Raw genomic sequence first — 16,784 nt, 5'->3', positions numbered from 1 at the left:
TATTGCTTGCAACTGTTTTCCTAAGTCTCGTCTCCGTAACGGTTTTGGAGACCCGGGCTTAGATAAGAACTTAGGAATTCCAATTTGTTTCTCCAGTTTCTATTGGATTGGCTGTTGAAGAAAGCTTTGTCTTCTTGGCCAGTAGCTCCCACCACAGGTACAAAATCTTCATCTAATGGTATCAATTCCTGATTCAAAACCAAAGGAAACGTTCCAGTCTCAACTAAAATCTCAGCTTCTTTTCCATGTTTTCCTCTTCTTTCTCCAGAGTTTCACCACCTCGGAAGCTGAAGGCACATCATCTTCAATTCCACACTCTGTGGGGACACACAGTCTTCTATCTCACTCTCCCCTCTCATCAGGGGAGTTTTCTGTCTTATTCTACATGCTGAACAACATGGTTTCAACTTCTCCTGAGCTTTATTCTGCTCCCTTTTTAACGTGAACACAGCTGGATCCTGGGGTGGCAAGTTAATACCGCATTCTGTCTGCCACTCTGGGTGTTTTTGCAAAGTGAAAAACGTATCAGCGTCCACCACTTGACTGCACTTGCCTTCTCTCTTCAAGAAGAACGTTAACGTGGCATCATTCAGAGTTTCATTCAGAGGCCACTTCTCCTCATCATCTAATTTATACAATGGCGACTGATTATAATATGTCAGCAAGGTTTCTCTATTCACGTTATCACCAGGTGGTTCCCCAATCTCTTTCCTGTGAGCTAACATAAGGTTAGTATGAAGTTAGTTATAACTGACGAGATTCTTACTGTTAATTACTAGTCAAATATAAGCTAAGCACTCTGCTTCTAATCTTCCGGTCTCTTTGTCAGGCAAAACGATTTAAAACTTGAAAAATATCCCCTCATTTTGCAGCTGGTTAGAAAGCATTTACCACGTCATTGGTTAACGATGGGTACGTCTTTGTAACTTAAACACAGTCTACATTAATTTAGCGGCTTCTCTTCAGTCCAGAGAAGGGAGGAGGTTCGGGATGCCGGCAGAGGTGAAGTGTTGTAGGGCGCTTTCCTCAGGATCTCCATAAATAACTGCATAACAGCAAAGCAACTGTCTGGACTTTGGCCTCTCAGCAGGAGGAGCATGAGACAAAAGAGACTTGGGCTTGTAAACCCCCACAGTCTGTGCACCTGCTCTTCACGCATCTTTCACGAGCCTGTTGGTCCACTGGTAATTTTGGGTCTGGGGCCTTCATTGTTTCTTCTTGGATTCTCTCCCTCTGTCTTCCAGGCAGTTTTTTCTCTGTCCTTATCTCGATGTGTCGAAGCATAGAATACAACTAAAGGAATTTAAGTGAGTAAACTTATTCCGCAACAGCCCTCCCTTTCTTTTTATTAAGCATCCTCACTAATGTTTCCAAACGAACTCCTGAAGTCTTCAAGGCCTCTAACGCGTACCCACAGTCTCACATCCGATGTTATTACAAGTCACGCCAGAAGCAGAGCTGACAGAATGGCCACTGGGGCAGAGCCTGATTAAAGGGTCTTGAAAGTAATGGGAGGCCGGAGAATGGAGGACAGGTCAGCTACTTGCACAGGTGGAGATGCTTTCCTCAGGGCCTCTATTAATGCATGCGTATACTCAATGGTATCGTCCACAGAACGGGAGGAGGATGGAGGGGTTGTTGACAGCCGTGCAGTGTTGTATCGTACTTTCTTGAGGTTCTCCAAGAAGATTCTCTGCTTCTCTAACTCTTTGTCCCCCTGAGAAGAGAGGAAGGATGTGTGGGATGTATCCCAGAAAGTGCCACAGAAACAGGGTCACAATCCAAGGTGTTGCTCATCAACAAGAGAAGTATCCCAAAGCCTCCCTCGTGCCATGGTCCCCCATGAAGGGGACCCCTCCCCATGCTCCCCCAGAGCCCAGAACCTCGCAGTCTGAGCTCTCCCCCCACCTCACCTGCTGGGCCTGGACCTTCAGCAGCTGCATCTGGGCACTGAACATGGAAGACAGGGAGGCCTTTTCCTGCTTCAGCTGCTCCTGATCCTGCTTCAGCTGCTGCAGCTGCTGTTTCAGCTGCTCTGGCTGCTGCTTCATCTGCTCCAGCTGCTGCTTCATCTGCTCCTGTTGCTGATTCATCTGCTCCTGCAGCTGCTTCAGCTGTTCCTTCTGCTGCTTCAGCTGCTCCAGCTGTGGCTTCAGCTGCTCCTGCTGCTGCTTCAACTGCTCCTCCTGCTGCTTCAGCTGCTCCTCCTGCTGCTGCAGGACCTGCAGCTTGTCCCAGAACTCTGATTGCATCCTGCGTGCCTCCCCCAGGGCTCGCTCCCCCTCCGCGTGCTTCTGGGCCGAGAGCTGCAAGGCAGAGCGGGTGGGGAGGTTGGGGACAGGGACCCTCTCTGCCCTGGGCGGGGGCTCCTCTGGGCGTCCCCTTGTTCCCCTCCCAGCACAGGATTCACGACTTCAGGAGGGATGTGAGACCCCAGCTGTGCTGCCGGCCCGTGCACGGCTGCGAACCGTGGCGCAGACGCTCTGCTTACCTCCTTCGTGCTTCTGATCATCTCCTGCTGCTTCTGGACATGTCGCACGGCCTCGATCACCTTCTCCTTCTCCAGCTGCATTTCCTGCCAGGCCTCGTCCAGCCTCTGCCTGTCTCTCGCCAGCTGTTCCTCCTTGGCTTTCAGCTCCTGGCGCTGGATCTTCAGCTCTGCCCGCTCCTAGGGTGGGCACGGGGGAAACCGATGCATCACCTGCCCCATCCTGGACACCATCTCCCGTCTTCCCAAGGGGAGGCAGAGCCCCTGTTGAGCTCCTCATGTGGCCGCTTTGGGTGCAGAGCAACAGTCCCCAGTGCTCCAGCAGAGCCCTTACCCACCTGCCTGTGGGGACCAGGGCTGGCAGAGCTGGGACCGGACACACACACACACTCCTTCCCCAGAACGGATGGAACCCCTCACCGTGCTGCACACCCTCAAACACGCTCACTGCACAGCAGTTCCTCGGCACTGGAAATACCCAGCCTGAGTGGTCCTTTGCCACCCTGGCAGCCCTGAAAAATGCAGCTCTGCCACACTGTCTGTGCCACATGTCCCCTCTGGACAGCCCCAGAGGGAGCAGAACCGGCTCCAGACACGTCCCAATGGCACAGGGAGGTTTTGCCTCACCCACCGTGGGGGTTTTCTCTCCCCCGACTCCCAACAGAGGCGGCTGTGCCTGCTCTGGCTGCCCAAACTCCTCACGGGTGAAGGGGAGAGACAGAGGCGACTGACGCTTCAGTCAACAGCTGAAAGAGGCTGGTGGAGCCTGTTCCTGAGACACCCCCATTCTCACCACCCCGAGTGACGTCTTTGTCACAAGAAGGCAGCGCTGAAAGTCTCCCCGTTGAGCAGGACCCACGTGTGAGCCTGCCAGACGCTGCAGGGCCAGACGCCATTCACGGGCTCCAGGCCAGGGACCTCCAGTGGGCCAGAGAAATGCCTGGACCCAGCCAGGAGCCTGGCCCGGGCAGAGGACACAGTGTGGGCTCACCTGCTCCAGCAGCCAAGTCTGCTCGCCCAGCCTGGTCTGCGTGTTGGCCACCAGCTCCCGGACACGGCTCTGCTCCTCCTCCATGCTCCTCCTGCACACGTTCTGCAGGTCGCTGGAGAACTTCTCCATCCTCTCAACGACGCTGTCCAGAGACCTGTGCAGAGGAGCCGGGGGAGGGGTCACCCTGGGGGACACACTTTGTCTCACTGCGAAGGAGAGAGGGACATGTGCCGGGCCATGGGCCAGGCAGCCCTGTCCTGAACCTCTCGGGATCAGAGCAGAACAGTAGGAAGATGCAGCTGCTGCTTCGGGGAGCAAGGACAGATACTAAACAACAGCTCAGCATCCCTGGAGGCTCAGCATCCGGGTGGGAGAGAGGATGGCCCCTGTTCCTCCTGTGCTCCGAGCCTGGTTCCCCAGAGGTCAGGGAACACCGCGGCCAGGGATCAACGTGGGGACACGACACGGGCTGTCAGTACCTGGTGTGTGAAATGGTGCCGGTCAGCACATCCATCTCTCTCTCTTTCAGCCACTTGACGTGCTGGAGCTGCTCCTCGTGTTTCTTGCGCAGTTTCTCAACAGACTCCCTGCAGGACACGGGGAAGGAGCCCACCACGGGCTGTTACAAACTGGTGCTCCCCATGACGGGCACCATGGGAGAGGCTCGGTCGTGGGGCTGAGAACCAGGTCCCAGGAGCTGAGCTGGCAGGCTGGTCTGTTAGGGGGCATCCCACAGACAGCCATCCCCATCTGGGATGGACCACATCTGGGGGTTATGGGCTTCTCTACCAAAACCAGATTTCTTATTGACCCAAACTATGTGGACATCAGCAACTCATTGTTCTGAATAAAAGGGATCTGGGGGAGAGAAAACATGGGGTTCAGCATCTTTCAAAATGCAATGCATTCCCTCAGAATGACGTCTCCAGCCAGATCTCCCTGTCTTCACCTGCAAAGCAAATCCCCACTCCAAAAGCCACTGGGCTGCCCTCAACCCAGCGCTTCTGGACTCTCCATTCTCCTTTCACTGTCTCCCCAAACTGTTCCCTGATTCCTTCACCCAGACCGGGGGCACTGGCACCACGTGCCGCTCGTGCCGCTCTCACCTCTGCAGCTCCCGCAGCTGCTGCAGCTCCAGCCGGTGCTGCTCCCACAGCTGCTCCAGGTCCAGCTGGTGCTGCGCCAGCAGCTCTGCCCGATCCCGCGCCGTGTCCTGCCGCTCCTGCCGCAGCTGTGCCGCCAGCTGCTCGTTCTGCCGCCGCAGCATCTCCACCTGCTGCTCATACTTCTCCTTCATTATGTTCACTGAGGTCCTGCCCAGAGAGAGCCCGTGAGGGGTCACAGCACCGAACAAGTGTTGCTTTCCTTGCCGTACCTGGTACTCTGCACCCAAAGGGCACATGGGGATTTAGCAGCAGATCAGTTTTGCTGTGTGTGTGGGGAAACGGAGGCAGGGGCTGCTTCGCTCTCTGCATTCTGAGCCCTGAGCCCTCTGCTGCTGCGCAGTGCGGTGCCCTGACTGGGGACGTGCTGGCAAAGGGACAGGCCCCTCCTCTTGTCACCCACCCAGGGCTGGATTTGGGCCGCGCCCCAGCGCTGTCCCCCCAGGGGAGATGGACGGGGCTGTGGGCAAGGACCTGCTAGAGGAGGGGAGCACAGCCCAGAGCCCGGTACCTGTGGCTGCTCTCCTGGACATCCAGGTGCTCCTGGTGCTGCCGCTGGGCACTCTCCAATAACACTTTCTGCTGCGCCCGCTCCTCCTCCAGCATCTGGACCTGCCGGGACCGGGGAGAAGGTTCTTGTGCTGCCTCGGGGACAGAACCCCCACAGCAGCACTCGGTGGCCGTTGTTGGCATCTCTGCACAGGGAGGTTCCTCCTCTCTCCCATCACCCTGATGCTGTTAGGAGCAGACATGGCCCCTTCTCCTCCCCCTGGGTCACCCATGGGCCCCATCCAGCAGGCGCTGGGGCTCACCTGGCTCTCCAGCTCTGCCACACGTGCCTGGGCGCTCAGCAGCTCTGCCCGACAGTCCAATGCTGCTGTGGAGGCGGCCAGCTGGCTGCAAGATAAAGCACCCGATGTGGTCAAGCCGAGGAGGCCACGAAAGACAAGATCCCTCCACAACACCAGTTCCTGCCTCGCAGGTGAAAGGCAGGATTCAGCCTCTTGGCTGCCGAGGGAGCAAAGACCCCAACAGCTCCATCCCTGGTGCTCCCCTGGCTGCATCCGCCCCCTTCCCCGGGCACCCCCAGCTCACAACCCCTGCCCACCGCTCCAGGCACGGGGGCTGCAATTCCCTTCTGAGCCCCATTGGGACGGCACAAGTCTGAACCTGCCGAGGGGAATGGGACTGTGGGCTGGATCAGTGGGACAAAGACCCGCGGCATTACCCCAACTGGATACGAGAAAGTGCTTAACACGAATTGGGTCAATCTGAGGCAAGCGCTGCTGAGAGCTGCTGCTGCAGCAGCCACACGTGGAGCAGACGGGAGCGCTGCGGCCATTGACCGGGCCTTTACCTGCCGGGAGAGCGGGGACCCGGCCCTTCGCCCGCGGTCTCTGAGGGCTCGGCCTTTGTGTCTTGGGCCTCCGAGGGTTTGTTCTTTTTCTCTTGCGCCTCCGAGGGCTCAGCCTTTTTCTCTTCAGTCTCGGAGGGCTTGGTTTTCTTCTCCTGGGTCTCCATGGTCTCGGCCTTTATCTCCTGTGCCTTGGCCTGTTCTTCGGCTCTCCTGCGAGCCAAGGCATCAATCAGCCAGTCCATCGGGTCGGGTTTAGGCGCTGCCTCCTCTGCAGCCCTGGACTGGCTGGTGGGATCCGTGAAATCCTCATCCTCCCAGCTCAGCCAGTCGTCTTCGGCCCTTCTCCTCCGCACGGGGTTCCGTCTGCGGGGAGGACGAGGTGTGGAGCGGGGCTCTGGGTTTGTTTCGCTGCTGCTGTTGGCAGAAAACCTGAGGAAGGAGAAGCAGTTGCAGACCTGCCTGCGAGGGGACCCGGGGACCTGCCTGCTCCGCCTCAGGGACAGCGACGCTCCAGACACACGCACAGCACCGTACCTCACCAACTGCCCCACCGCCGGCTGGACCGCGGGCCTGGAGCCCATCGAGGGCTGGTACTCTCCGAAGACAAGCTCCTTCTTGTCCCCGCGCCCTTCCTCCTCTGTTCAGACAGGGAGCCTTGAGTCAGCGCCCAGAGGAGCAGCTGCTGCAAAGACACCAGCCCTCCCCTCCTCCTCCTCCTCCTCCCAGGCTGCCTCGAGGGCAGAGCACAACCCTTGTGCATGAGCCGCCTTCCGCCCCGCTGACCCAGAGCCCCTTGACCGCCCTGCTCAGCCCGACACAAAGGGCATTTCCCCTGCAAGGCCACGAGAAATCCAGCTCGCTAGCCCAAGCCAATGCTGTCGCCTCTGCAGACCTGCCCAACGTCCCTGGCTGGGCTCACCTGGCTGCTTCTGGGACTTTTTATCCACTTTGCACTCCCTATGCTCTCCCGTACCTGGCTTTTCCAGGACTTTGGCCGCGGAGCCTCGTCCGAACAAGCCGTCCAGCGTGGAGCGCGCTGGCCGGAGCTCCTCTCTGTGGGGACACGGTGGCAGATGTTTTCTCCCAGAGGCAGGGCTGTCCCTCCTCACACAGCCTGGCCAGGCTGCTCTGGCTCTTCTCTGCCAAACCAGCTGCTCTTGCCCCTTGCTGGGACCCACGGGCAGAAGCTCCGGCATCCCCCCCCAGCACAGTGGCACCAGCTCAACACAGAGCCCACCCCCTGCGTTACTGCCATCGCCTCCTCACTACCCTTACTCTTTTTTTGGGCCTTTGCCACGTCTTAGCACATCCAAGAGGTCGTCGTCTTCAGCATCTTCAAACATCGACGTCTTCCTCCTCTGGACCGGGGCCACAGTGCGCAGGGGCGTCTGGCGTGGGGGCAGCTCTGGGGATGGGATCACCCGTGGGAGGAGGTTTGAGCAGGGTGGGGTTTGTTTTTTTAAACAACAAGAGATCAAAGCAGCCCTGCCTGCTCTTCTCTCCCTGGACCATTTACAAAGTCCTTTTTCAATGTCTTTTCCGTGACTGAACCTCACAGCAAGTGACAAAGCGGCAACGCGCCACTGCTGCTCTGTGCCCCTGCATCCACTGCTGGGACATGGCTGGGGGTCACTGACACTGGGGTTTCCAGCTCCGGCAACACCAGGAGCTTCTTGAGCTTTGCAAGTTTCCAATCAGATTGTTCCAGCCCCTCTTCACCCAAAGGCCCTGCTCTAAACACACCCTGGCCCTTGCCCCAACCCACCGGCTGCTACTGGTGTCCAGAGTGGATTTATCGGGGCAAAGGCCATTTGAGGTGACTATCAGATCCATGAGCGTCCCCGCTGCAGGAACAAGAGGGGCGAGTGCCTGTAACACTGCCCAGTGCAGCCGGGACCCACACAGATGTGCCCTGCTGGGCTTTGCCGTGGACCGGGGATGCTACAGCCACCCAAATCCTGACCACGAAAACTTGTTGTCCTTTGGCACGGTGCACAACAGGCCGGGTGAGGCCCAAGGGAAGATCTGAGCCTCCCTTCCCGGAAAGGAAAGGCCAGTTCTGTAACCTGGGGCACTCCCTGAGCTGTGGCACAACCAATCCCGTTATCAGGCTGCTCTAGAAATGACCGCACTGCTTGATCAGAGGTGGGACTGGGTGGCTTTCCATTTCATCAGCTGGGACCTCACACAAACTCAGCCAGGCTGCCGATTCCTTTCCTACAAGGAGGAGGCATCCAGCAACCTGCTTACCTTTCCTGCTGCTCTGTTCTGCTGTTGTCTCAGAGCTGCTTTCAGTGCCACGTTTCACGGGCATCTTCTGTAGGCCAGCACTGGGTTTCGATGTCCTCAGGAAATCCCAGTCCCCGTCGTCCTTGTCCTGGAAAGCAAGAGGATGAGGACGGGCACAGGGCGAGCGCAGCAGATGCCTCAGCACTGCTTCTCCCTTGGGAGGCTGGTGCTGGGGGCCGCGGCTGCAGCGCACGGGGGCTGAGACGGGGGGATTTCGGTACTTGAAACGCTCTGAGCCCTGAGTCCTGTGCTGAGATCCTGCTGCTGCCTCTGGGAGAAGTGTCAGGAACACCCAAGGCCATTGCTTTGGGTGAGGGCTCTTCCTACGATGCTGGAGCCGAAGCGCACCCAGGAAGGCTGGGCTGCAGCAGCGGGTGCCCCCGGGCTTTGCTCCATCCTCGGTACCTGGAAGCCCGTCTCCCACCAGCCACCCACTCCCCTCTCCTGGCTTTTTGCCCCTGCCAGTGATGCCAGAGAGCTCAGCCCCAGCCCTCAGGACATCCAGGCTCTCTCCCCACGTTTGGGCTCACCCCTGCAGCTGCCTTGTTCTCTCCAGGGACGTTGCAAATCTCTGGAAGCAACCTGTCGGGGCAGGGAGCGGGTGCAGAAGCTGAGGAGGGGGCAGGTCAGGAGGACGTGGGGAGCACGCAGAGATCTGAAAGGCACTCACTCCTTGGTGACCCGCGCGCTGGTCTTCAAGGCTCTCCCACCGGCTGTAAAACGGGGTTCAACTGGAAACACACAGGGAGAGATCAGGATGATGGACACGGGCATAGCCCTGGCCTGAGCACTCCACGGGGGGATTTGCCGGCTTGTCATGGACCACAGAGGCTTTTAATCAGGGACAAACTTCCCCTCCCCAGACCGACGGCCAACCTATTGAGTGGCCTCTGGCTCTGGGAACCCGGCTCTCCCCTCTGCTCCCTGCTGCCTCCCCCTCACAACTGGAGCCCCTCGCGCATCAAGGGCTGTTGCACCAGCAGCTCCTGCTCCCAGGAAGGGAGGACCAGGACCAGGATGCTGCCCTTGCAGCAGCAAAGAAGTTTCATTTTACCATCATATCTCCAAAGGTCCTCAAGGAGGTCATCAACAGAGCCTGAAACAAGACAAATTCAAGGTGCTGAGGCAGGTGAGCTCATCGAGCTGGTGCAGAGAAGCTCCCAGTGTCAGGGGCAGCAAGAGGCCTCTAAACCAGCAGTTAGGGAGCAGGGGTGGGGAAGAACTGAAATAAATGCATATATTCTCCCCCAGATTTGGGAAAACCCACAACCACAGAATACAGGAACCCAGGAAGTAAATCCCTTTGATCGGAGAGGCAGGTGAGTATATTTGAGTCAGGAACGACACGATGCCCTGAGCTGCACCTTCCACACAAGGATGGTGACCATTGCGGTAGCCAGGGCTGCCACCTCACCCCAGTGTCCCCCTCCTCCGCCCCAGGCATTCCCAGCAGACCAAAGCACCTGCGCACAGTGAAAGGAGACCAGGCCAGCGCACTTACCACTTAAACCTCTCTTGGCTTGCGTAGCCTGTGGAGAAAGACAAATTCCCTCATTAGAAAACCAAGCCAGTCTGAGCTGGACTGTCTCAGCACACTCAAGCCAGAGGCAGGTTTCTCCCGAGAACCCCAGCAGCACCAGCGACGCCCTCGTCCCGCCCGCACTGCTTGGGAAATGGCAGCTGAAAGCCCGGGGGAGCGGAGAGATGTGACCCCTTCAGTGACACCAGGGGGCTCAGCCCCTCCTGCCTGCCAGCTGGGCAGAAGCCCCCAGCCCTCAGGATGGCTCCTGCCTCCCAGCCAGTGCCAGAGCAGCACTGAGCATTTCCCGGGCCTGCCTGAGCACCCGTCACACTCACCATCGCAAGAGCCGGGCTTTCCCTTGCTCCAGAGGGTGTCTTCGCAGATTCCTCCGATGTCAACCCCCAGGGGGGGACCGAAGATCCTTGGTCACGTCCACACTCTGACCTGCAGGGACAGGAGGATTTCCCCACTTGCTGTTCAACCTGCGTCCCTCTGCCACCCCCCCGGCTGGCTCCCTGCTGCTCGGACCTCTCCAAGCCCCTCAAAAACCAGGCTCCAGCTCAGCCTTAAACACACCCGGAATCACAGAATCACAGAAGTATTCTGGTTGGAAAAGACCCTCAAGATCATCGAGTCCAACCATAAACCTCACACTACCAAGTCCACCACTACCCCATGTCAAACCCCTCCAGGGATGGGAACTCCTCCACTGCCCTGGGCAGCCTGTTCCAATGCCCCACAGCCCTTTGGGGAAGAAATTGTTCCCCAGATCAAACCTCAACCTCCCCTGGCGCAACTTGAGGCCGTTTCCTCTGCTCCTGGCGCTTGTTCCTGGGGAGCAGAGCCCGACTCTCCCTGGCTCCAAGCTCCTTTCAGACAGTTCAGAGATCAGAAGGTCTCCCCTCAGCTCCTGTTCTCCAGCTGAACCCCCCAGGTCCCTCAGCCGCTCCCATCACACTTGTGCTCCAGCCCCTCACCAGCTCTCTTGCTCTTCTCTGCACACTCTCCAGTAGCTCAAAGGCGTCAACCGAAGTCTCCAAATGCACCTCCCGCGATGCTGCAGGACGGAGCAGCCGCCGCGGCACCAACCGCAGCGACCGCACCAACCGCACAAACGGCACCGACCGCACCAACCGCGCAAACGGCACCGACCGCACCAACCGCCGCCGCTCCGCGTCCCGTGGCCGCGACACGGGGCGCCCTCGCGCCCCCGGCCCCCAGCGCGCGCGGGCCTGGTGGCCACGGCCGCGGCGTCCCGGCCCCCGGGCTCACGGCAGCCCCGGCCCCGCCCGCAGCAGCCCCGCCCGGCCCCTCCCGGCCTTTCCCGGTCCCGCCCGACCCTTCCCAGCGGGCCCGGGGCAGGACCCGGGGCTCCAGCCCCGGCGGCTCCGCTGCCCCCGTGGGAGTTTCAAACCTCTTTGGAAAGCCCACACACCTCATGGCTTAAAACCTTGAAACCTTCTGCATGGGCTTTGTCAAGCCTGCTGTCTAAGTGTGTCTACTCTAGTGCAGAGCAGCTGCTAAGCCTGGAGAGAACCATGGAATTTCACTACGAGTGGAGAAGTCCTACGCTGTCAAAATAAACTCACATAGCTGGAAAGGATGGGGGTCCCCGAGTTCATACATCTTCTCCCATGTTTGCTCTGCCCGATTTCAGAGCGGGAAAACAGTGTCCTTTCCTTCTGGGTGTCTCCCTACTGCCTGTCAGGCACCTGGCAGGATGCAGAGCCACCTTCAAGATGCTGATTCAGATGGCCCAGAACACCCAGCAGCAGCTCTTCCTTCGGTTTTCTCCTCGGTGCTTTTCTGCCATGCCCAGGAGGGGGTGCTCTCAGACAACTTAAAACGGGCTTTGGACACCCTCATAAAAACAACCACAACGAACTCCAGGGTGCACTGAAAAAAGCCCTGAGACAGCCTCTGCGGAGCTGCCACGGTCTGGAGCTGCTGGTGCCCACCAGCTGGGATGTTGCTTCTTCCCCACGAGGGTGGATGGGAACTGCTCATCCTCCAGATGATCAGAAATTTTAGTCTGGTCATTAGACATGGTGAAGGCTCATCAAACACCAGAGAACTGGGTACAGCCCAAACCCCTCTCCATTCTCTCTTTTCCCACCAGATGCTATGGGGTTTGCAAAGGGACCTGCCCAGTACCTGGCATCACAGCCCCGACTCGCTCCTGCCTGCCTGCTGCTGGCAACAAACCCTTCCCGGAGCGAACCCAACCTGGCCTGAGCCCGGGAAGCCTTATCCTGACACCGAATGTTGGGGATTTGTCCCATCCAGCCCCTGCAGAACCACACAGCCCCATGGCCAACAGGACCAGGGCAGTGACTGACCCATGGACTGGGCACTGGGGAGGCCAAACTGCATATCCTGGGGGCAGGTTTGGGCCCCTCACGCCAAGAAATCCGTTGAGGTGCTGGAGCGAGTTGAGAGAAGGGAACGGAGCTGGTGAGGGGCTGGAGCACAAGTGTGACGGGAGCAGCTGAGGAACCTGGGGGGGTCAGCTGGAGAACAGGAACTGAGGGGAGACCTTCTTGCTCTCTGCAACTGGTCAAGGGGCTACAGAGAATCCGTGCATGGGTAAGGACTGACCCTGGTCCCCTCTTGAGTGAATTTGGGTGAGAGGCAGGTAGAGGCTCTGGGGAAACTGGCCAGGGATGAGCAGAAGTATTGGGATGGGCAGTGGGTGGTGATGTGCTTGGAGAGGGGTGTGAGTGTGTCCTGCGCTGCGAGGTACAAGGAACTGTAGGGACCACCGGGGCCTCTGCATGGGCTGCAAGGTGCCAGGGCTGCCAGGAGGCTGAGGGCGGACATGGGGGTGGCATTGGGGTGCGTGAGGGATGCCGGAGGTGCTGGTGTGGGTGTCACAGTGCTGGTGTGGGTGTCACAGGGTGACGGGGTGGTGGGAAGCATTGGCAGCTGCTGTGCTGGGCTCAGGGGCTTTTGGGCTCCCCCGCATTGCAGGGGTCTGTGATGGGCATGGTCCTGCCTCTGCTGCCTCTTCATCCTCCTCATACCCCAAGGCACAGGGTACCCTGCTGAGCCCAGAAGCTGCAACTCCTGGTACCCCTCGCCCCGCTCTTTGACTTTAAAAATGGGAGGTGGGCAGCATGTCCTCCCAGCTGCTCTTCTGCAGGAGGAACAGCACAGGCAGGCTGTCCTCGACGGGCAGACAGGGCAGGTGAGGGATCCATCAGTATTCCTGACTGAGGCTCGCCTTCTCTTCCTCTGAGTAACCATAACCTGGCTCCGTCCAGGCTGTGTATTAGAACACATTTGTTTGCAGAGTGTGGTTCAGAGATTAAATGATGTTCACAGGAGCAAGTTATTTTTTCATCTACATCCCTTTAGATTAACTTCTGCAATGTCTTGGGACTGTTTCACCTTTTAAGCCCATCTGTGGACACACAGGCATTCCTTCCCTGCAAACAGGTAGGTGAATGTCCTGGGAACCTTTTTTTAATTAGAGGAAAGATGCAATGAATCTGGAAACCAACACTAATGGGTATCAGGCAGAAGGAACCAGAGTCCCCCTGGGGAGAGCTCTGCAGCCGCTTGCTTGCACCAAAAGTAGCTTCAGCTGCAGGGGCGCTCTGCCTCTGCCCACCCCATGCCCAGTGCCCTGCAGCCCTCCAGCCCCATCGCTGCCAGAGCGCAGCTGCTGGAAAATGCAAAGGGTTTGGGCAGCGTGTCAGCCGCTGCCTTTGAAGGAGACACTGACCCGAGGAGCAGGGTTTGCAGGAGAACGAAGTGAAACCAAAGCCAACAGAAGAAAAAGCCTTCGGAAATAGGAGAATCCAGTGAGCTGGTTTAGAAATCTTCCAGGTGAAGCTGTTGCTGTGAAAGAAATACTGCTCTCACAAGGACTGCAGCTGGGCCGGGATGTGGAGCTGATACCAAAGGGTCGCAGATGGGACGGCTGTGGCTGCTCCAGACGGCAAAATCAAACAGCAAACTGCGAGCAGACACATGGCAAGACAAAGGGGTTTTTAATAATGAAGGTGTTGCTGGTAACATAGGTAAGGAAATGTGCTTGCTTACAAGTTTGAAGCTGACAGCATCCCTTTAAATAAGGAAATACATTTGCTGAGAGGAGAAAAGTTATCAGGAAAGCCCTGTACAACGATGCAGTGTAGTAGCTAACACTACGCTGTTTCAAGTGCTATTAATATTCTCCATGGACCGGCTTCGAAAAATTTCTTACTTAGAAAAAGAAATTCTTTAAAAAAAAATGCAACCTGTGATCATCTATCCTAGCAGTGCACTGTGACCATTTGTACAATAGAAAAGTGGTGCTTTAAATAGTGAGTTGAAAGCTACTGCCATGTGCTTTATACAGCATGCACCAACGCCACGACCCGAGACACAGCCGGGGCTGCAGAGCCCCTGGTAGCTCCAGCGTCCCCGGGGAGGCCGCAGGGACACAGCCGGGCTGCCCACGGGCCCCTCGTGCCGGACCTGCTCCCCAGCCGCTGCATCTCTGACGTGCTGTCCTTCCAGTAACACAAATATTAAATACGCTCAGTCTGTAAATAGTTTAACAATCTTTGTCAGCAATAATATTTACTTTGGCAAAACCAGAATTGCAAAGAAGTAGACGTGTCCATCAAACACTCTGCAGCAAGTTCTTTGGTGGAAGCCAAGAGGTGAAGCGAAGGCTCCTTCTTGCTAGAGCCCGAGGAAGTATATTGCACAGAGACTCACAGGAGAAAGGCTGGTGACTTCAAATGGGAGGCATCACTGCAGGAGAGCATCCATCTCTGCTGGCTTCAGGAGAACAAGCTCCTCCAGGCTCAGTGATTCACAGCTGTTCTCCGATGGCCTTGCTCTGGGCTGAGAGAGCAGGGACGCTGGAGTGACTTGGGGAGAAGGGGATCCCTGCTGGGGATCAGGGAGGAATGGGAAGAAGGGTGGAAGGATGGGTGGCAGAGAAGTGGAGGCAACAAAAGCAGATGCTCACACAAAAGTGCAGCCAACCAAGGACCCGCTCAGCCCTGCCCCACATGCAGGTCACTGAATGCCTGTTTCTGGCTCCCCCTGCTTCCATGGTGGTGGAGATGCATCCTGACTTCTGGTTCTGCAAAGCCTGGCTGTGTTTTCTGTATGACTTGCTTCTACCTTGGACCAAAACACATTACGCATCTCTTCATCCGTACCACACTAACTGGGACATGGCAGCTCCACCAGGATGCCACGTCCCTTCGATACCTGAACCTACAACCTGAGCAGCTGTCTCAAACATCCAGAGCTCACAGCCTTCAGCCTGATTCAGTTCAGGCTGCGGCCAGGACAGCTCCTGGGCTGTCACCCCCCCAGGCACCATGCAGACATGACAAGGTGCCACCACGAATGTTCGTCTCCATCTCACACCCACCTGCAGCAGAGCTATGCAGGGCCTGAGCAACACAGCTTTGGGCGCAGGAGGAGGGAAGGAAGGCGAGCCTGGCTGGGGGAAGGGTGACTGTCACCCTGGCTGGGCAGAGCGTCCTGCTCCCACACCCCCGGCCTGGGCACGGCCAGGTGAGCCCAGCAGGATTTCCTGAAGGGCTGGATGGGCAGGAGAGGAGTAGAGGAGAGCACAGAAACGGGCTCTCCGTGATCTCCCATTGCCACTCAGGTGAGGGCTCCTCACCACACAGTTTTGTCATAAGCTGCTCCAGTTCTCACGAGAGTGACTGCTAAAACTGCGGGGAAAAAAGATAAAAGAAAGAAAACTGAAGTTCTTGACAATCTAAAGAAGTAGTGTTAAAGGCACTGGTGGTGTCTGTGAGGACGTGTTGATAGATGAAAACCAAAGTACCAGATCTGTTGTGCTGTCAGTTCGCAGTAACTGGTAATTCAAAGAAGTTTATATTCTGGGAAAGTGACTCCAGTTTCCCCTGGATGCATCACATTAGCCCTGTGTGTTCTCCAGCATAACAGAAACGCTGTGCTGGCTGCTGCGGGCATCGCAGTATCCTGCCTCCACCACCCTCCCTTTCACCACTGCTGCAGGTGCAGGTCCATGCTGGTGTTTAGATTGAGATCGGTAACATCTAGGAAATCAATGTTGAAGATGCTGGGACCCGCAGGGGTGAGCGAGCCGAAGCCGGTGGCGGAGCTCGGGGGGGTGAGGTCCAGCCATTCCATTGTTTCCCATGGAGACTCAGTGAAACTCATGTGTAAACTGGAGCCATCAGCAGGGGAAGGGGAGAGCTGGGTTTCCATGGGTGAGAGAGGAGTCTGTAAAATCTCCTGGGAGGTGAGCAGTTCATCTCCAGCTTTGCCAGAGAAGCCCTCTATCATCCCTTCGAAGTGGGACTCTTCTCCCCCCATCTTCAGCAGGGAGATTTCACTGACCCTCCCCAGGGGGCTGTGGGCGTTCAGCAGAACCTCGAGGTGCGTGTCGCTGCTGCCCGGACAGTGCTCGAAGGGAAGCTGGGCTGAGGAGACCTGCTCGAAGGGGGCAGATGACTTCGGGAGAGAAGCGCTGGAGTTCCCTGCAGACACGGTTATCTGAGGTACTTTCTGGAGGCAGGACCGATCTTCCTTGGCATTGGCAGGCATTTCTGTCAACAAATGAGAAGGGTTTGAGGGGCTCTGGCAATGCCCACCACTGCTGGGCACAGGGGCACCACTGCCGCCCCCAAGCTGATCTCTTGGGCCTGTATACGGAGACCTGCTCCCCCCTCAATCCCCTTGGCATTGCTTGCCCACCCTCCCTGGGGAAAGCCTCGCGCATTCCTGCTTTCTGACCTTCACTCCCCTGGTTTTGAACATGGTCCCCAGGGCACAAACACTGGCAGCTGTCCCCATGGGGCTGGGCGTGGGAAAGGGCACTCAGCTCTCTGCAGAGGGGAGGGCACCAGCAGTGCCGTACGCTGGAGGTGGCACTGGCAGCACTGGGAATGGTGTGGGACTCTGGGGGGTCTGCACGGGGACGGGGCTGGCAGTGCTGTGCACGGGGCTGCCACCACCGTTCTGTCTCT

At 57.6% G+C, this 16,784-nt stretch overlaps 2 protein-coding genes across 14 annotated transcripts in view; both read right to left on the bottom strand.

Moving 5' to 3' along the window:
• Positions 1–401: 401 nt before the first annotated feature.
• Positions 402–10,442, bottom strand: LOC136109463 (fas-binding factor 1 homolog). Of its 4 annotated transcripts, none has more exons than XM_071816657.1 (18): positions 10,146–10,441; positions 9,790–9,817; positions 9,343–9,384; positions 8,959–9,019; positions 8,819–8,870; positions 8,250–8,376; positions 7,275–7,404; positions 6,973–7,052; positions 6,534–6,636; positions 6,000–6,428; positions 5,455–5,539; positions 5,154–5,254; positions 4,586–4,792; positions 3,959–4,066; positions 3,480–3,633; positions 2,492–2,668; positions 1,914–2,306; positions 402–1,717 (listed from the first exon to the last, which is right to left on the bottom strand). In XM_071816657.1, exons 1-18 carry the CDS (start codon positions 10,146–10,148, stop codon positions 1,490–1,492), a joined length of 2,508 nt encoding a protein of 835 aa, XP_071672758.1. In that variant the 5' UTR covers positions 10,149–10,441; the 3' UTR covers positions 402–1,489. The 4 variants fall into 4 exon arrangements, with proteins under 4 accessions (XP_071672758.1, XP_071672759.1, XP_071672756.1 ...); XM_071816658.1 differs by having other exon boundaries at positions 6,000–6,413; XM_071816655.1 differs by having other exon boundaries at positions 6,000–6,636; positions 10,146–10,442.
• A 3,346-nt stretch (positions 10,443–13,788) lies between these two features.
• MYOCD (myocardin) overlaps positions 13,789–16,784 on the bottom strand; it is a 253,456-nt gene continuing 250,460 nt past the window's right edge. For all 10 annotated transcript variants that reach the window (XM_071816398.1, XM_071816399.1, XM_071816397.1 and 7 more), the window contains one exon: positions 13,789–16,364. In XM_071816398.1, coding sequence (XP_071672499.1) covers positions 15,796–16,364 — 569 coding nt within the window. In that variant the 3' untranslated portion in view covers positions 13,789–15,795. The remainder of the gene's footprint in view (positions 16,365–16,784) is intronic.

This window comes from Patagioenas fasciata, chromosome 18 (genome assembly GCF_037038585.1).
Source record: "Patagioenas fasciata isolate bPatFas1 chromosome 18, bPatFas1.hap1, whole genome shotgun sequence".
Classification (NCBI taxonomy): domain Eukaryota; kingdom Metazoa; phylum Chordata; class Aves; order Columbiformes; family Columbidae; genus Patagioenas; species Patagioenas fasciata.
The sequence above is the reverse complement of the archived record's forward strand: the minus strand, read 5'-3'. Positions and strand labels throughout refer to the sequence as shown.

Bases quoted from the DNA above. Each gene is read 5' to 3' on its own strand.
- LOC136109463 (XM_071816655.1), bottom strand. The intron at 6,637-6,972 runs GTACGGGAGAGC...CTGTCTGAACAG, and splicing joins CAAAGTCCTGGAAAAGCCAG to AGGAGGAAGGGCGCGGGGAC. The intron at 3,634-3,958 runs GTACTGACAGCC...TCCTCTGCACAG, and splicing joins GGCACCATTTCACACACCAG to GTCTCTGGACAGCGTCGTTG.